General features: G+C 32.6%; 1 protein-coding gene across 3 annotated transcripts in view; it reads left to right on the top strand.

The window, feature by feature from the left end:
* LOC129231545 (uncharacterized) overlaps positions 1–12,871 on the top strand; it is a 40,747-nt gene extending 27,876 nt beyond the window's left edge. For all 3 annotated transcript variants that reach the window (XM_054865892.1, XM_054865893.1, XM_054865891.1), the window contains 3 exons: positions 3,038–3,162; positions 3,248–3,402; positions 12,537–12,871. In XM_054865892.1, coding sequence (XP_054721867.1) covers positions 3,038–3,162; positions 3,248–3,402; positions 12,537–12,744 — 488 coding nt within the window. In that variant the 3' untranslated portion in view covers positions 12,745–12,871. The remainder of the gene's footprint in view (positions 1–3,037; positions 3,163–3,247; positions 3,403–12,536) is intronic.
* The last annotated feature ends 8,321 nt before the right edge of the window (positions 12,872–21,192 follow it).

Here is a 21,192-nt window from a genome sequence, read left to right as displayed (position 1 = left end):
CTTGGATTGTTTCTGGTTCAATGCTTCATTAAGTTAGCCTGCTTTTTGTATAAATCCTTGACCTCTCTTGATACATGTTGTTTTTGCCTTCTTGACAGTCTGGATTTTTCCCAAAATGGCAAAATTTGATCATATGAAGCACTGTCTTTGATTGTGCGCTTCTTGATAAAATGAAAATAAATGAAGTTTTGCATTAATTATATCTCTTCCTGATGGTAGACATGTTCCTTTAATTTTCTTATTTGGATATTCAAATACAAATATGACGACTAGCAACAGGTTCTGGGCCCAGCTAGGCTGGTCCTAGTCAATTAGTCTCCATTGAAGATCAATGGTCCTCTGAAAGCTATCTACCCCCTTACTCATTGTAAAGAAAATCCGAAACGTTACTGGTTATTTCCGTGAAATGTTTCCGGATTTCAAAGGTTTTCATCTATTTCTCCATAAAATTAAGTATCTTAGCAAAAGTTTCCTTAATTGCTAAAAAATGCACAAATGCAGACTTTTCACTAGTGTGAAAAATATTTTTTGCTACCAGTTTAAAGATTGATTGAGTGCTTTTATTAAGTGTATCGGCTATGGCTTGATCACGGCCCATCCAGATTGACTAAGCTCCTTATGAGAGCAAATAAGTCACTGGATAGCTGCAAGAATTGCAGGCAAGGAATATGCTTGTTTCTTGGTTGCAATTATCGCATAGCTTCGACCATGGTTGCTCAGATGCTTCAAGAGCTTTCTTGGTAAATTAGGAAAGTTCTAAGTAGTTACATTAAACCTACTTAATTTGTCTAGAAGGTTCTCGAGGCACGTCTGGCTTTAACAGAGGTGATTTTCCAATATTTTAGAAAGTTTCAAGATAAATATCAAAAAGATTACCGACTTTTAGCGGAAAACGTTCCTGGTTGTTGCAAGATATGTTACTGGCTGAAATTAGGCATATCAGCTGCGTATTATTTTCCAGGAATTTTTCTGAATCGTTTTTACAGTGCTCATTACTGTTCTATAAGTTATCAAACCTACTAAACATTTTTTTTTCGTAATTTAAGAATTAAATAAGCCATACATAATTATTTTTCATTGTACTGATAGATATTATCAGAAATTTCAATCAGAGTTATGTAGTATCCTTTTTTTTATAACCAGCAGTTGATGTCATGAGCATAGGATCTAAAGAGAAAAAAATGGCTTTATATTAATTTGCAGTGATATGGTTGCAGTTAAAATAGTTGGTGCCTCTTTGTTTTTTATAAATTGATTGCAACTAAGTTAATAGTGTATTTATAAATGGTTAAATTTTAAAATGATGTAAGGGACGCTAGTAGACATAAACCCTTGTTTTAGCGAAATTTTGCTAACTTTGGGACATTTCGGCAAAATTCAACGCTCTTAGGGGACCTCTAAATATTTTTGTAGAGTTATAAAATTTTACCAGTGGTTTTATGTCCACCACAGGAAACTTTTTAGAGTGTGAGACTTTAAACTTTTGAAAGTTGTTTTTTTTTTGGACACCTACTTAAGTAGGGAGAAAAAATTTTCTGTTTTACTGATAAGAAAGGAACTTGTTTTCCCGTAAACTACTTGTTAGGATTTGCCTTTGTTTTTCTGTTGGTTGAGGAGCCAAAAAGGGGAAAAAATGTAAAGTTTATGAAAAAGTGATAATAAACAAAGGCACTGATTACAATATTCAACTTTTTTTTTAACACATGATCATATATAAGTGTTTTGGGACGTCATGATTCTGATAACATGTAGTGAATGATAACATTAATTGTGATTCAATCAAGTGTCGCTTACTGTAATACCTTGTGAAAGGGAATATTTGTTTTGATTTGTTGGTTGGCAATTACAACCTTGTACCCCTGTACCTTGGTATGGAAAGAAGTAGTTTAGATTTCAAACAATTGCACTTAATTTCATTTCAAAAAATGCTGATTCAGTGGCGAAGCAAAGTTTAAAGGTGAAAAAGCGACTTTTTAAAGTTATTTTAGGTTACTTTCAATCATTAACTTCTGGCAACCTTGTCATTTTTCTCAGCTTGATCCTCTCTGCAACTGCAATATTTTGATGATGTTGTTTAATGAACATGGAGCATTCAGCCTTTTTATTATTATTTTCTTTTTTTGTAAATATAAACAAAACTTAAAATGTGAAAATGTAAATAAAAGCTACAGATTGTTTTATCTGCAAAAGCCATAACAAATTTACTAGCTGTGTTAAGCATTTTTTTTTTTTTTTTTTGTGATTTAAAAGCTTGATGTACCATATAAAATTCTACTGTGTGTGATCAGCACTTACTTGCATAATATCTAAATTGTTCAAAAACATTTAAACCATTTTAATAACCCTATTAAAGTTTTGGGGTCTGACTTGTTAAATGTTTCCTATCACATGCTTACTAATAACTATTACAATTATACCAGTGTTAATATTATCCTTGTGTTATTTAGAAAGCTCTAGTTTCTAGGTAGCCTTTGGGAGGAGAATAAAGGAACATTTTTCTTTTTATAGTCCTATGAAAAGTGTGGAAGAGAAAAAAAGACGTTTTGTGATGACGTAACAGGCTGTTCAATACAGAATTAAAATTATTCTCAACGAGAAAAAAATAAAAATTCAATGAAAGAAATTAAAGGAACTGGAAAAAAAAAAAAAATAGTTACATCAAATGTATGCTTAAAAAATTACAGGCTGTGTTTCTTGAATGCTTTATAGTTAAAATTTACATGTTGTTGTAGAAGATTTTCAAGCAGTAATTATTCCATGCACAACATCCATCTTGAAAAACCTTTTACCAGATTCGAAAACTCTGAATGTTATCTCTAAAATGATCTGTAACACATTGATATTGATTGAGTTTGAAATTTCGGCCTACAAGTTGACTTTTCGTGGAATGACCCTATATTTTTCTTTTGATCTATGTGCTAGCAATTTTTTTTCTAAAGTTATGCATGTTAATGTAATATTTATTTTCTGTCTTCTTTGTATTTACTTGAAATTTTATGAAACTGTAAAAGTTAATAGAATTAATGTTTTAATATAGGTGCTGATTCTGAAGCTCTTGATGTCTTGGTTGCATTTGTGGATATACTTTTTAGAAATATGGTTTGTAGATTGAGGGATAATGTTGCTTTAAGAAAATATTCTGATAAGGAAAAAAATTTGGAGGTATCACAAATGCTTAGTCTGTTCTATGTATTACATCTGTGTTCAAGTAACAAAATGTTACATTGTTATTTTGTTTTATCTTTAGTATGCATTGGACAAGACAGTTTGTGAAACAGGATTTGGTGGAATGGAACCATTGTTAAATTATCCAAAGCAACTCATTCAGAGACATGAATATGCATTAGAATCTTGTGTTCAACTACATAAGAAATTTTGTTCAAAACAGCAAATTTTAGAGAAGTAAGTTGTGTATTTATTATTTGCAGTTAGTTTTTAAAGGATAGAATAAGGATATATTTCATGATCTTTGTTATCAATTTAATGTTCCTTTTTCTTCATTCCTTACTCAACTCAAGGCCAAATGATAACCAAATTTAGATTCCCATCAAATTCAACCATTAGAACTGACTTCTAGTGGTTGAATTTGATGGCGACAGCTTCTTAGATCAAGTTGTTACCTAAGGTATTCGCCATGATGCAGTTTTAAGTTTATTTTTTGTAAAGTTCTATTTTTTGTAAAGTTCTATTCAGAGGTTAAGGATAGAGGGGATCATACTAGAGATAGTGATTACAATTCTATTAGGTTCTGGACTAACTTTGAGGTTTACAAAAGCGAAAATTTAAGATTGGTACCAATTTCAAGAATGCCGAGAATGCTGATTTTTGTAGCACTTAGACTAAACGAGGATTTTTTTCTTGAAGCTTGGAAAATTGTGATGCTTATGTTCAGGGCGCAAAGTTCAAGAGAAAATCAGAAAATGAAAGTAGGGGACTATGTTCCTTTCAAGAAAATTGGAGTTTCTGCAAAAATTTGGCCTATGCAGGGAGGAAAAAAAATGCTCTTTATTCTAAGCTTGTCTCTTTTTGTCAGTTTAAAGTGATAATAGTTGTGCATTTAAGACCGAATATTGTAAGTCTTGGCATGATTTTAAGTACAGTCGACTCCCGCTAAAATGAGATTCGACTTACGCGAAAGAACTATAACGCGAATTTTTCACAAGTAACGAATTTTAGAGCTAAAGCAAAGTCCTCGTCGATTACACGAATGTTTTTGGAAGGAAGTATCGGCTTTGTTATGGGCTACTAAATATCATACTTGCCAACTCTACTGTTTTTAATGGGAGACTCCCGTTTTTTGCTTCCATCTCCCGATTTCCCATTTTTTACCATTTTCTCCTGTTTTTGCAGTTTTTTCAATCAATCATAAAAAGTTCCAGTTTCTTCTCAATAGATGGCGCCCTTTTCATGTCATCCACCAAGGTCAGGGAAAAAAAAATTCCAACTAATAACTCAGTTAGTAAAAATTTATTTTTGGATGCTTTCCATATTGCATGTTCAACGAAACATGTGCTTTGCCAAGAATTGTAGCAGATTTCCATCTCTTTGCATCTTGAAAATGCTTCAATTATTTTGAAAGTTTGAAGTTATTTTGACATGTGCTACCCCATACCTACTCAATTTATATTTTATTTTCATAAAATATTGATTTTTTTTTTTGGATATTAGTAATTAAATTTTTGTAGCGACTTTTTTGGTACAGACTATGGAATGTACGAAACTTTAAGCAAATTCACTCATTATTTGGTTTTTCCTTTGCAGTATTTTTTTTCTTGCTGCTACCAATTAGCTTAAATCTGCAAAAAATCCCCATTTCACTTTAAATTTAGTATTTATGTTATTTAAAAGCATAATTTATTAATTTTGTTGTGAAATATGTCGCTTGTGAATCACCTCTATACCTCTCGTGGAATCTCCTGTTTTATTCTTCAAAAGTTGGCAAGTATGCTAAATATTGATTTCGTGAAATGTTATTACGTCTCTTTAGCATCACTGACACAAAAAGTTCTCCACCAAACTAGTCTACGCATCGCGTTATTATTGCATCACATAACCGCTCAGCGTCTTTCATCTATTTATTTTTTTTCATTCTAATTATTTCATGAAATTCTTCTGGAATTCTTTCTAATAAGTTCATGAGATATAATGACTTTCCTTAGTGCTCTGTTTCATCCAAAGTTTGAAGATGGGAAGAAAAAGAAAGTTTCTGCCAAAAAAAAGATTAAGATTCTTGATAAACTTGAACAACTACAAAAGATCAACCGTAGCATGACAACAAGTATGAGTGAATCTTCCATACATACAATTAAAAGTCAAAACAAAAAGATATCCGTAACAGTTCAGAACTTGACAGCTTGAGGATTTTGTATTTTCTAGGAAAGATGTATAATATTATTTTAAACAAATTAAAACATCTAAGGCTGCAAGATCTGATAATATGTGTCCAGAAATCTAGTTGAGTGTGCAGACAAATTAGTACATGTAATCTTAAAAATTTTTAATGCTTCCTATTGTTCAGATGTAGTGCCAGAAGACTTGAAGCTGACGAACATCATGCTACCCTTTAAGAAAGGGTCAAAAGAGAAGGCAAGTAACTACAGTCATCTTGCGATAATTTGAACAAGGAATTTGGTCAAGTTTATAGAATAAACGTTCTCTCAACCTGGGTGACTAGATCTCAGAACACAACCCTTTCTCGTTCTAGTCTTCATCTTCCTACTTCACTTTATTAATGCTGCAAAGAAGCTAAGGTTTATTTTTCATCAAATTATTACTATAAAAGAAAAATGCACTGCACTTTCTATTGCAGAGATAAAAAAAGGGTGATTGATGCGGTTGAAAAGGGGGCCAAAGGAAAAGATTGATATTTTGAAGGAGTTTGGTATTCCGAACAGCACATGTGAACCACTCTCAAAAACAAAGAGATTTTTCTTAAAACACTTTGATGATAATCAAAGGGATCGGGAAATAATGAAGATTGAGGAATGTCTAGAAATTGAAAAATGCTTGATAAAATGGACAACGCAGCGGACCCAGGACATTCCACTTGGTGGAAACATATTGAGAGAAAATGCTGTGGATTTCGGAAAGCAACTTGGCTTTACAGATCTCAAGGCAAGTAGCGGTTGGTTTGAAAATTTCAAGGAAAGAAACAAAATTTGTGGAGAAAGTGGAAGTGGTCTGCGAAGAATGGAAGAGATCATTGTCTTCAATTCTAAAAGAGTATGACGACAAATATGTTTTCAATGCCGATGAAATAGGTCTGTTTTTTAAATGTCTAGATGACAAAACAGTGACTGTGAAAGGGGGAGCTTGCCATGGCAGAAAGAAAAGCATAGAAATTGTACCTTTGTTATTATGCACCAACATAGATGGATCAGGAAAAATGAAGCCAGTAATGATAGGAAAATCAAAAAAGCCAAGAAGCTTTGCTGGTGTTGAATAATTTCCTGTGTATTATGAAGCTAACACAAAATCATGGATGACAGCTGAATTGTTTAAAAAATGGCTAAAAAATTTAGACAGTAAAACAGGGGTAGGAGTTGTCTTAAAATTCCTAAAATTTTGAGTTTTGTCCTAAAATTCCTAACACTTTCTTATTTTATTTATTCCCTATTTGCACAGAAAAATGAAATTCAACCTAAAAATGAAACTTTTCATCATGATATGCCTGTATTTTGGGACAAAATAAACTTTATTGATCCTTAAAATTTTTTCTAACTAAGAAAGAGAAAAAACCTATGCTGCTGCTACTTTTGTTCTGGAGAAGGGGGGGGGGTGCTGTTAACCAAAACAAATTCTCAGTATAAAGCTGTTTGTTTAATCTATACTTTGTAGTTTTTGTAGTCATTCCTCTTTTGCAAAAAAAGATATAAAATAAAGTAAGAACCTAAATATAAACACTTGGTTCAAAAAATATATTTAGAGCAAAATGTAAATGGGTTGTCCCCAGGTGGGAAGTAATATTTATTTTTATAGTGCTTATCTTGTGTTATAGACTGTGCATTACCGTATTTTCCTGCGTATTATCCGCGGGCGGCCTATAATCCGCAGGTCCTAAAATCGGCCTGAAGAAAAAAAAGCTTCGTATAATCCGCGGATAATACGATGTAAAAAGATAAAGTTTGAATTTTACATACCATTTGAGCAACTAAACTAAAAACGTGAAAAAGTAATTACTTTGAAGGCATAATCAAAATTAATCTGAAATATAATCTAAAATATGATTTTTTCTTGAAATCTTGATTATAGTACGCTTTGTTTTATTTGAAAAACAAAGAGTCAAGACAAAAGAGCAAACAGTCTAATCTTGTGCAAATGGCTACCTATTTCACTGTAATCTTGCTTATTTTACGTGACCTAAATCCCAAAGAGGAACGTAAAATAACCAACATACAGGCAGGCAGCGAAGAAGAACATGTTTGCTTCGTAAAATAACATTCAATCGGCGTACGGTCTCGATCGGTGAATCCTACTGTAAAAATATTGAGGTTCAATACGTTGGTGTTAAGGGAAAAAAAAATCACAGATAATCCGCGGCGGCGTATAATCCGCACCTCATAAACTTTGCCTTTTTTAGCAGATAATCCGCGGATTATACGCAGGAAAATACGGTAGCTTGTTCTTTCAGTACAAAGAGTCAGTTTGCTTTGTGTTTCCGTTCAGTGAAATTGGATTATTTCTTGCACATATAATTTTTAAATTTCGTCACTAATTTTTTGCTTTAAAAAATGTTAGTAGTAATTTGTTTTATTAAAATGCCACAGAAAACAAATTTCTCTTCGTTGTGGTTGGAAGAAGCAGTCAGAAACACACACACAGATGTAACATCAGCACATGGTGCCATGCAGAAAAGAATGAATTTAAAGCATTTTGTTCTGTTTGTGCATTATCTTTCCAAAATTGAGAATCAAAGATTTTCACAAGTATTGTCTCATGCTGATGCAGTGAGAGAAAAGAGATTGACAAGTAACTTGAAAAATCAAGCTGTATTTTGGTTATGATGAAGCAATCCAAAGCTTTTGTTCAAAATTCCCTCCAAGATAAAATTTCGTAAGCAGAGGTTTCTTAGTTTTAGTTGCCGTAAAAAATAATTGGTCATTTGCGTCTTTTAATGATTTATGTGTAATTTACAAGGATATTTTTGATGATTCTGAGATATAAAAGGTATCAAATTATCTGATAAAAGTTGAGTATGTAATAAATTTTGGACTTGCACCCTACTTTTAACCCCTCCTTATTATGGATATTTTTTCTACAACAACAAGGCAAGTAAAGAAGCAATTGGACATACATTTAATCCTACTAGTGTGTAGTATAGGTTTTTGTGTTAAAGAATAAAACATTAAATGTATTCTATTGTAGTTTTCAAGATTGAATTTGAAACAATCTATCATCCGCTACAAAAATCAAACTTTAAATTGCATTTAAGTTTAAAAAAAAACTTGATATTTGTTGTCCTCAAATGTCCTAAAGTTTTAGCAGAATTGTGTCCTAAAATTTTTGAAATCACCACTGCGACCTCTGCTGTAAAATGTTTAGTCAAAAACGCAAGATTGTCCTATTTATTGACAACTTTAAAGGCCATCCAAGCTCAATTACGACAAAGTTAAACTCTAAAACTGGAGTTCCTGCTGCCCAATACAACGTAAAAACTGCAACCGTTAGATCAGGGAATCATCCAAAATTTCAAACTGAAATATCGTCATTAAGTAGTAAAAAAATGCATTGCTAAGATTGACGAAGGAAGCAACCCTTCTGTAAATGTTGCCGGCAATGAGAATGATTGATAAAGCCTGGAATTGCATTGAAAAAAGAACATCTGCAAACTGCTTTAGAAAGGCAGGTTACCATAAAGCATCTGAGAAGGAAAAGCACCTAGACAAGAAAGAAAAGGAAAGGAAATTGAGGAATCAGCGATCAGGAGTTTAGTGTCGAAAGTTCTACAGCTGGATCCTGTAACAACATTTAGAGACTTTGTCAACATGGATAATGATGTTCAAGTGTGTGGAAATGTACCAGATAAAGACATAATTGACAAGTTTTGACCACTCTCAGAAGAGAGAGATGATGACATTGAAGAACTTATCAATCCAAAAAAGATCACCTTAAAAGAGCAGAAAGTGCCATGCATGTGATGAGAGCATTTGTTGAATCAAGACCTAATATGGACACAAAAACATTTAATGACATATAAAACATCCCGTCTGAAAAATGTAATTGACATGGAAAGAAAACAGAACAAAACATGGAAAGAAAACAGAATACTTGTCAAATTCTTCTTCACAGTTATTTAAAATCAAGTATGGCAAGTTCTTATAATGTATTCGCTTTTGTTAATGAGATAAATAGTACTTATATTAACTGGAATGACTTTTTGTAAGATTTTTGATTACTCAAATTTTGTATGTCTTCCCTTCAATTTTGAGTTAGTGAGAGTCGACAGCACAGACCTGTGAGTAAATTTGGTAGTGTGTTAAGTTTTTGAAACTCTGTTGAAACGGAAAGTAATGAATTTTCTAGAAAATAATGGTCTGTTGTTGGGTTGCAGTATGGTTATAGGAACAGAGATCCTGTGCAACTAATTTATTGCTCTTCTATGACAAGGTTCTCATGGCTTTAGATAACAAAAAGTGTATAGATGTAGTCAACATTGATTTTTAAATCTTTTGATAAAGTACCATGTGTTGGTCCGATTGGACACTTTCGATCTAATTGGCGAAATACCAGCCCTGACCGTAACAATGTCCTTTTCACAGCTTTTGCCTTATTTTAAGGTGAGGAATAATGAGATGTGTCTAAAAGATGTAATGACTTCCATATTTTATTATTTTCTCTTCACTTTCCATTGAAATTGGTACTTATTGCATGTTTCCTGCCACTTTCTTGTTTTGCTGTGTGCTGCTTTGCCTCTTTTTTTACATTTTTTTGATAGGTATCTTATAAATCTTTTTTTCAAATGTTGTCCCTGTTTTCTTTGTTTTACTGCTATGCTTCCATCCATCATTTACTTTGAAGATATCTAAAAATTATACCGTATTTTCCTGCGTATAATCCGTGGATTATCTGTTAAAAAAGGCAAAGTTTATGAGGTGCGGATTATACGCTGCGGCAGATTATCTGTGATTTTTTTCTTCTTAACACCAACGCTTCGATTCACCAATAGAGACCGTACGCCGACTGAATGTTGTTTATTTTACATTACTTGCATGTTCCTTCTCGCTGCCTCCCTGTATGTTGGTTATTTTACGTTACTTGAATGTTCCTCTTACGCGATTCAGGCCCTGTAAAATAATCAACACTACAGTGAATTAGTAAGCCATTTGCACAAGATAAGACCGTTTGCTCCTTTGTCTTGACTCTGTTTTTCAAGTAATTAGCGTACTATAATCTTAATTTCAAAAAGAAATCCTTATATATAGATTATATTTCAAATTAATATTTATTATGCCTTCAAAGTAATTACCTTTTTAAGTTTTTTGTTTAGTTGCTCAAATGGTATGTTAAATTCAAACTTTATTTTTCTTACATTGTATTATCCGCAGATTATACAAAGCTTTTTTTTCTTCATGCCAATTTTAGGACCCGCAGATTATAGGCCACCCGCGGATAATACGCAGGAAAATACGGTAAAGTACAACTAATCTCTGTGTGTGTGGGGGGGGGGGGGGGCTATATCCCTGCCATAGATTTTAAAATTTTCTAAAGAATGTACTGAGCTGGGACAAAACAGGACACTCATCAAAAACTATATCTAGCATTATATTTTCATGCTACTTGATATTGTGGTGGTATTTGGTATTTGTCACATAATAGTCACTAACAATATGTATTGGTACTGAATAAATGTTGATAGCTCTAAAATAAAACTAAAAAAATACATGTTCTTGCAATGGAACAGGACATAAAAAAAACTGCTCATTTGGCCTCTAGAATTAAGTATAAAATAAAATTACAAGAATCGACGATCTTACTCAGGGTTATATAAAAAAAATATACACATGAAAATAATGTTAATTTTCAAAATTGGTATGCACTTATCCTTGAGAAAGTTTTCTAAAATGTAAGTGTGCAAGCCATTTTTCCAACAACCATTTTACCTTTCTCTAAAATTTTATTAACAGACAAAGACAGAGCTGTCACCAGTTTTTAATAAAAGTTACTAAACTTTGCGCAATATCTATGAGTACAAATCTCAATTTGATGAGGGGAAGAAAAATTTTGTGATTTAAGTTTTCATGGAATGGCTCACAGTCGGTCACTGCTTTACATGGACACATTTCTTACTGTATTTTTCTCCCTTTTCATTTTACAAATACAAATACAAAAGTGATGACCAGCAACAGGCTCTGGGCTCAGCTAGACTGGTCCTAGTCAATTTACAATCCCCAGTGAAGATCAGTGGCCCTCTTAAAACTATCTACTCCCGTGCTCATTACCACCTCTTCCGGTAAGCTGTTCCAAGGTTCCACTACCCTGCTATAATAATAATTTTTCCTAATATCCATGTTAGCCTGAGATTTAAATAGCTTAAAACAATGACCCCTTGTCCTGTTTTCAGTGCTAAACTTCAGCCCCATAACATCTTTCATTTTAATAAATTTGAACAACTGAATCATGTCCCCTCGGTCTCTTCTTTGCTCAAGACTGTACATTTTTAGCCTTCTAAGCCTGGAATCATAGTTTAAATGAGAAAGTCCATTTATTAGCCTTGTAGCCCGCCTTTGAACCCTTTCTAATACATTAATGTCTTTCTTAAGATAAGGAGACCAAAACTGAACAGCATACTCCAAATGAGGTCTTACCAAACTTGTATATAAGGGCAGAAGAACTTCTTTAGATTTGTTTGAAATAGATCTATTGATAAACCCAAGCATCTTATTGGCTTTGTTACTAGCTATGCTACACTGTGTTGGCTGAACTTTAAATCCTGACTTATTAAGATGCCCAGATCAGTAACTTTTTCTGCCTGACTAATGACTGAACCTTGCAAATTTTCTTTTGAAATATTTAAATACTTTTTTCCTTTGATATTTTTTTGTGATTGTAACCATGTTCATCATGTTTATTACCTTACACATTTCTGCCAAACCTTTTTTCTTCAGAGATAAGTTGAAAAATTGTCATGTGTCTTGCAAAACCAGCAATATATATGAGCTTAATGAACCCAATATTCCTTCTCAATAGTGTATTTTTATGTCTTCATGTCACTATTCAGTTCTAAATACCTAAACACAAATACTGAGAAAAAGTAATTACTATAATAGGTGGATTTGACTCTTTGCTCAAAGATCTTTTTCAATGTAATGTATCCAGGCGTGGGTGAGCACCCCTCAAATGCTACAAAGCAACCCCCCCCCCACCCCAAAATATCAATGGCACAGTCTGCGGCCTTAACCCTTCCCTCTAGTAGCTACCCCCTGATATATTTATTTGTTCATTATTACCTGTATTTAAAAGTATTAAATGTCTTCATTGGTAAAATTTTAAAATGATTGTGAATATACATTCATTAAAGCATAAATTTTATAATTCAGATTGCTAAGCAAAGACATAGGTGAAGAATATTGCTTGCAGACAAATGTTCCTCAAGAAGATAATTCTTCTAAACTAAATAGTGCAAAGAAGAAAACATGCAGGAGAAATCTTTTTTCAACAGTTCCTTCTAAAAAGAATCAAAAAATTCCTAAAGATGAGGCATCTGTATCAAGAAAGAAAAAAAAGAAAATGACTACAGTGCAGTGAAAAATGTATGCTTGTTTAAATTCGAACGTTTGTTAATATATATTTCAGCTGCTCATACTCTAAACATGAATTAAGAAGTTTTATATCATGTACGATTAATAATGTAAGTTTGTAATAAATTGTGTTTTAGTGACTTATTTACCATTGTACTTTATGCCTCTTGTAATATCTCTTCAAGATTTTCTTTCTCTTTCTTAAAACTGTTTTTCTTTCTCTTTCTTAAAACCATTATGTACCAAGGGCGCCCGTATAGGGGGGAAAGGGGGGGCTCCAGCCTCTCTTGGAAATTAGAACTTCCTTGCTTTTAGTACTTTTTTCTTTGCAAAAATATAAAAATAATAGTTGACCCGTGCGGAACTCTGCACTCTGCTTCAAATCGTTTCGTGTGGCATTTCTCTCTTTAAAAATTTCAAAGAAGAACATTATGAAAAAGAATCAAAAAAAGTAAACGGAAAAAAGTAAAGGCCCAAAAGAAGGCATGTAATTTAAAGACATCAGCGACAAAACCTCGTTAAATACAACGTTGTGATGATGAAATCATCGCTCACTTTTTGGTTGTACGTATTTTCAATGCAAACGTAAATATCATTAAAAGTGTGACTGAATGACTCGTGAAAAATCAGTAGTTGTGCATGTAAAAAAAACGGGTTGTGGCAAATACAATCCTGCCTGTGTGAGCCTGTGACGGAAAAAAAAGAGGCATAAAAGAGATATGTATTGGCATGGATTCGAACTGACGCCATTCTGATTGTCAGCATGACACTCCTAACAACAAAGCAACTTCACCTTTGTTTTTGAGTGCTATTCATTGAATCAAAGTGTAATAAAAAACAGCCAAAAAGCTTTTTGCCAGAAAAAAAAAAAAGAGACCATGCGTCTATGTTTTGTCATTAGCCAGCTGATACGCTTTAAAATTATTTGTAAAACATGCAATTTGATTAAGGAATGATGAAGATCTCGCATAGCGATTGAAACAAACATTCTAGAGAAGTATAAAATTCGATTGAAAATAAGTGTTTTTATTTTTGAATATTGAACAATTTCCCATAGCAGGATGCTTTTAACCGTTACGGCTTAAATGCCCGCACATGTTTTTCTTTTAATTAAATACTTAAAATTCAAAATCAAAACCAATTGAACTGAATCAAATTTTTAAGTGTAATTTTTCGAACGTATAAAAATTAATTTTTTTCCACCGAAAGCAGAGGATAAGAAAATGATTTCTTATTTTTGAAGTTGATAATAAATTTAATGTTTTACATCGTATTCGAATAAATAATTAAAAGTTTGCTAGATGAGACTCGTAATTTCAATTTGGCATAGTAGTTTTTTATTTATACAAAAGGTCGAACACTGCTAACAGCAGAATCTACATTTCAGCATACAATGTAGAGTTTTTCTGTGCAAAAAGGATTCCCTTGAGATCTGAATTTTTTAATCTAATATTTATTTATGCTTACATTATGCTTAGTAATCTGAACGGAGTAAAAGCCTTAAAAAAACGAAAGAATACCCTTTGATCAATAGTCAATTTACCTGAATAATAACTGTAGCCTGCATAAAAGAGTTTAAATGCCAAGGAGCATTCTCGTCGCGTTTATGTTATTGCCTTACGTGTGTTATCTGTTGTAATGAGTATTGTGAGACTCTTAAAAGTTGAGCTCTGACTCTACAATGTTTACCTCTGTTTCGGTAAATAGGGAGCGGTAATTGGTGCTAAATTGAGTTGAGAAACTTTCTTAGTAGTTTTACAAAAATATTCCAACTGAAATCCGAGCCAATAACACGTCTATTTTTCACTAAACTACCCTAAAACATGTAAACATAGTCAAGGTCACAGCTCAACTAACCAGAGCTGCACTATACATGTAATGCGTAATATTAATCTGTAATGCGTAATATTAATCTAAATTAGCTATAATGGGGGACCCGAAGTTCAGCTAACTTATAGCCGAACGCTCTACCCCCCCCCCCCCCCCCCCCAAAAAAAAAAAAAAATTATCAATGAAACCGAACAACCAAGCCCAGTGCTTTTGAACTTTACTTAAAAATAAATACATTTAAAAAAAGGTTTGATTTTTTTTTTTTTTTTTTGCCGAAAGCGGTGCAAAAAATTGAAAATTGTATTAGTTTTGAATCAAAAAATAAATAAAATCTGCATAAGAACTACAGGCTGCATCAAGGTTATGCAAGAGCAAGTGATGTTTCCGAAAAATTTATTTTTCGACCGTAGATCTGATTTTAGTCATTAGCAGACTCGATAAGCTTTAATGAGGGGTAAATCAAAGAAATCGATTACGAATTGAGGAAGATCTCGTGTAGGAACAAAAAACAGGTTACAGAAATAAAATATAAGGATCTCGCATACAGACAGAAAAATAATCCACAGAAATAGTGTATAAGATAAGATATTGAAGAGAAGTGTTTTTGTTTTTGAAAATTTATACAATTTGCTATAGCAGGCTGCCGAAAGAAGAAAAAGATATTTTATCCATCAAGTTGTTAGTAATTTCAATGTTTTACTTTGTATTCTAATAAATATTCCTAGTTTAACTAAATGAAAAATGTAATTTCAATTTGGGGTAGTATTTTTTTTTTTTTTTTTTGGTCCAAAGAATCAAAAACTGTCATTAGAAGATCTACATTTTAGTATACGATTTTTTATCTGAACAAAAATTATTCCATTGTAGTCTGAAATTTTAAACCTCATACTTATATTTTCCCTTACATGATGCTTTATTTTTCTGACTGGAGCCAAAGCTTTAAAAACAAAACAAAAACCTTATGACTAAGAATCAATTGAGCTACAGGTTGCATCAACTTTGCGTAATAGCAAGGAGTGTTCCTATCTCATTTATTTTATTCCCTCTCTTGTGTTATTTATTGTTTATAAGTGTCCATGCAATGCATGATATTTGTCTAATTTTTCGATACCGATCGTCCGGGACAGGACCCAAACCCTCGTTCTTCTGGTTACCAGTCGAATGCTCTACCAATCGAGCTATTCTGCTCTGCCGATCATGGAGCAAGTTAAACTTATAAATTTAACCGAAAACCTCAGTCTGGTGCTTTAAAACAGGTTTTTTTGACAGAAAAAAACAATTTTTAGACCGTGGGTCTATTTTTCGTCAGTAGCCTAAACGATAAGCTTTAAAATGTGGGGTAAATCAAAGAAATCGATCAAGAATTGAGGAAGATCTCGCATAGAAACAAAAAACAGGCTACAGAAATAATATATAAGGATTCGCACAAATAAGAAATTAAAGGTTTAATGGGTGAAACTCGTAGTTTCAATTTGGCGGAGTATTTTTTCATTAGTACTAAATGTCGAACACTGCTATTAGAAAAATCTACATTTCAGCATACAATGAAAATGTTTTTCTGCACAAAAAGGATTCCCTTTAGGTAAATCTAATACTTTTTTATGCTTAGTGTCTGGATGGAGCCAAAACTTTAAAAAAAAAAAGAACACCCTTTGATTAACAGTCAACTTATCCGAATGATAACTGTAGCCTGCATAAAGAAGTCGAAACACCAAGCAGCATTCCCATTGCATGTATTTTGTTACATGTGTTATCTGATGTATGTTATGAGTACATTTAATGTGTAATATTAATATAAATTTGCTAATATGTCGGACAGCTCGAGCTTGCCCGAAGTTCAGTTAGTTTACAGCCGAATACTCTACAGAAAAAAAACTTATCAATTTAACCGAACAACTAAGTCCAGTGCTTTTAAGCTTTATTGAAAAAAAGAAAAAAAAAACATACACACACACAGGTTATTATTTTTTTTTCTAGCCTAAAGCGACGTAAGAAATTGGAAAATACTATTAGAACTTTGATTTAAAAAAAAAAAATCTGCATAAGAACTTCAGGCTGCATCAAGGTTTTGCAACATCAAGGGGCATTTCCAAAAATTTGCTTTTTCAACCATAAGTCTATTTTTCGTCATTAGCCGGCCTGATAAGTTTTAAAATGAGAGGGGAATAATATATAAAATAATATGTTGAAGAGAAATGTTTTTATTTTTGAAAAATTTTACAATTTGTTACCGCAGGCTGCTTGAACCGTTATGACTTAGATGGCAGCACGTGTTCATCTTTTAACAGCACAGTTGAAATAAAAAATAATTTGAACTAAGCTCTTTTTAAGCGTAGCTTTTCGAATGTAGTAAAAATGTGATAGGCTATTTGTTTTTTACAAAAAGAAGAAAAAAATGTAGTTTACCCTTCAAATTGAAGTAGTAATTTTTTTATTTGCACAAAGAGTCACAAACTGATTAGAAGAATCTATATTTCAATATACGATTTATTATTTTTTTTGAACAAAAAACAATTCCATTGTAGTCTGAAATCTTAAACCTGATACATATATTTTTGCTTACATCAAGCTTTAATTTTCTTACTGAAGCCAAAGCTTTAAAAACAAACAAACAAAAATAAGTTTTACAATTCAGAATCAATTTAGCTCCGTGTTGCATCAAGTTTTCAGAACAGCAAGGAGCGTTTCCATCTCATTTATTCTATGCCCTCATATTCAGTATGAAGCGTTCATGTAATGCACGATATTTCTCTAATTTTTTGATGCAGATTGTCCAGACGCAGGTGTTTTGGTAGAAAAAAATTTTTTTAGACTGTGGGTCTATTTTTCGTCAGTAGCCTGCAGGATCAGCTTTAAAATAAGGTGTAAATCAAAGAAATCGATCAAGAATTGAGGAAGATCTGGCGTAGAAACCAAAAACAGGCTACAGAAATAATATATAAAGATTTCTTCTCCAGCCATTAATGAATAAATTATTTAAAATGTCAAATTGTAATGACTCTAATCTGTCCTAAAATCTGCCTCCATGGGGAAAATATCCTGCTAAACCATGGTTAAAGTTTCTGAGTCCCCCCCCCCTTACAATTTTGCATATTGGCGCCCATGTTATGTACATTAATGAACATTCCCTGTCTAAAAGAATTTTAAAGAAAAAAAATGTATTTGACACTTTTTTTATCTTAATTGTTTGAAGAGAAATTGATTACTAATGATATTTTATCATTAGTTTACTAGTATGTGATCAATTTATACTAGAAAAACATCAGTTAAGGCTGCTCTTCAGTTAGGGAAACATCGAAGTTTAAATGGTTTTCTTTCTTGAATGGCGGGAGTGAGCCTCAATCAAGTGATGGACACTTCAACGGCCAATAGAGTGGGCGGCAAATGGAAGGGAGTACTTGGACCTGTCACTTTTCCAGAGGGAAAGAACCCCCATCGAGAAGAGTAATCAAAGAAATTTGCTGACAGCCAAAAATGTTCTTTTCGGTTATTCTTATGGTTACAAAGATCGCGCATACGTGTCGAGTAAACATGAGTAAACACGTTCATATATGAGTAGATACATGCACGTCTCTACTCAAGTGTTTACGTGTATACACGAGTATATAAGTATGTATACGGGATTACCTACAGGAGTGTATACGGGTCTACACGAGTATGTGTGTCATATGTATACATGTTTATTTACGAAAATGAATGAATATTTGCACTTGAAGACGAATATATATCTGTACATACAAACATCATAAGCATGTATATACCCGTCTGCTCTAGTATATACGAGTATACATGAGTATACAAGTTTCACGTGTATATACGATTATAAACGAACATATGCATGTAGGGGAGAGTGGCCCAAAGTGGATAGGCCCTCGTTCCCCCCCCCCCCCATGGTGTGTAAGCAGTGATGCGTACGTATGTCGTGTTTACGTGAGCACAACCGAGTGTTAATCAGTTCAGTGAAGTGGCATGGCACAACCAGGCTTAAAATAAAGAAAATGATACTTAAAAAAATGAAGTTTTGTAACTTGTGATTAGTCGAAGACCAGTTTATTCTTTTTATTGTCAATAATATTACGTTGTTCTTACACCATCCACCTACAAACTACAATAGTCATTTCATTTGTTTCTTTTTTAAATTGAAGGTTATACTAATTGAAGTAAAAAGCGTGTCTTCGGACAAAGCGTGTATAGAATTTAATCATATGTATTCATTTATAATTTCTTGACTCGTGTACTGACTTAGATTTTCTATTTCAATAAGATAAGTATAATTTTAAAAAGTTACTTTTTAAGATGGCAACGAATTAGTCTATTAATTTAATCAGTTAGTTCTTTATGTTTTATAAACAAATGTGCTGACTTTAAATTGGATAAGTACAGCTGTTTTATTATTGTTATTTTTTTAATAATGGCAGCTAGCTAGTTATTTTAATTAGTTTAGCAATTATTTTAATCCTTTATAACTTCATATTTGATTAGCAAATGTACCAAATCACAATTAGTTAAGTTTACCCGCTTTGGACTCCCTAATAGCACAAAGCGGGTTTTTCAAATGTTTGTGAAGTTTGCTAATAAATAAATATTGGCTTTGAAATAATACAAAAATCACTTTTTATATTAAAGTTCTAGAGCCCTGCCAAGAAATAAAATCGAAATTGTTATGATAAAAGTCCAAAAACTACAGTTTTCGAATTTCTTCGAAAACCTACCCGCTTTGGGCCACCCTCCCCTATGTATACACTTGTATCTCAAGTATATACAAGCATAAATGAATATATACGCACTGTAAAAAAAAATCCGGAAACGTTTCTGAGTATATCGTGCAGCTGCGGTTCATGAAATTTTCAAAAACGTTTCTGAGTATTTCGGAATTCGCTTTCTGTAATGTCCAGAAACGTGTCTGAGTATTTCGGAATCCTCTTTCTGTAATTTCCAGAAATGTTTCTGAGTATTTAGAAATTCTCTTTCTGTAATTTTCAGAAACGTTTCCGAGCATTTCGGAATTCTCCAAACAATTTTCAAAAACGTTTCCGAGAATTTCGGAATCCTTTTTCCGTGATTTTTTCTAAAATATAATTCTTTACTATAGTATTGCATACCATATCAGTTTCAATTCTTTCATATCTAAGAGTAATAAAACAAGCAATTTTAGAATCATTCGTGGATTTTTTTTTTTTTTCTGAATTTCTAATGACAAATAGCATGGTTAACAGCATAACATATGCAGTTATAAATTTTTGAAAATTTATGAAATAATATAGTAGCTTCATTCCTAATCACAAAATCCTCGGGGGAGGGGAGGGGGGGGGGGGTACTTTCTCAAATACTTTCTCATAGTTAAACAATCTTAAACTTCAGTTTTTCTCTCAATATTTTCAAGACAAAATTATCAACATATTGTATTTTTAATGCAGAACTTAAAAACATATCTTGTATCAATTTTGATAGCTTTTATTTTCGGATAAAATTTGACAGAACTTACCTACCCTTCGCGTTCCGGATTTCGTTCACCTCAAGTCAATTTCTCTGACGAACAAAGTGTACCGAAAAGTACCAACAGAGAAATTGATGAATTTAAATATGACACCAAGTCCCCCTCCTGGAACCATTCGGGCTGATTCTTCTGTTCTTGCCCTTTTCCAGTTCATCACAAATATAAATACTTAATCAAAATCGGTTACTGATTTTATTTTTACAGTGTGCGCAAAATGCATTATATATTTTATTTATTAAAACATTGAATTCTATTGCATCATTATTCCATTTCATATATACGAGAACCCCCCCTCCCTCACACCATAAGAGTGATGGTGCACCCATAAAATGCTATAAAGCGGTCCCCCCCCCTTAAAAAAAGCAACCCCCTGAAAATGTCAATGGCACAATCTGAGTGGTGAACGCCCCTCGTCTTCTCCCCATATGTACATTGCATATTAATAACATAGTATTTAAAAAATGATCACTTTTAAAACAATGACATGAAATAATATTTCTTTTTATTTCGGCATGTAAATGCAGCTGTTCCATTTTTGCCACTGACTCATTCCTCCTAACTGTCCTACATTAAACTGGTATATCCACGAAGGAAATGTTATTTATGGAACAACTAATGTCAAGCAATTTTTTATTGTTAACCACATTTAACAAAATGAATAAGCAGATGAATTATTTGCATAACTATGTTGCTTACTAATAGATAACTGGGTCATTTTCTAATGGTAGAAATATTTTTAAATGAATGAATAAATTATAATAAAAAGAGATAAATGATACTGTCACATTTTTTGTGAAGCATATTACAATACTAGAAAAAATTGGCATTACCATATTTTTAATGAATTAAACAATTGATTTCATTTAGAACCAATGTATGTATACCCAAACCATTTTCGAGTATTTCGGAATAACATTTACACTGCGCACATAGGTATGTAGGATAACTTTAAATTAATTCGATAAACCCAAAAACAGTTACAATTGGGGCCTCATCAAATGCAAATCAACAAAAATATAAATGTATATAAGAACATGCTTTAAAATATTCATTAATACTTACAAGTGAACATCAGCGGAATAAAGTCTAAGTACCTCCATTACAACCGGATAAGTAATCCAAAGGGTT

The sequence above is a fragment of the Uloborus diversus genome, chromosome 10, assembly GCF_026930045.1.
Source record: "Uloborus diversus isolate 005 chromosome 10, Udiv.v.3.1, whole genome shotgun sequence".
Lineage (NCBI taxonomy): Eukaryota > Metazoa > Arthropoda > Arachnida > Araneae > Uloboridae > Uloborus > Uloborus diversus.
The sequence above is the reverse complement of the archived record's forward strand: the minus strand, read 5'-3'. Positions and strand labels throughout refer to the sequence as shown.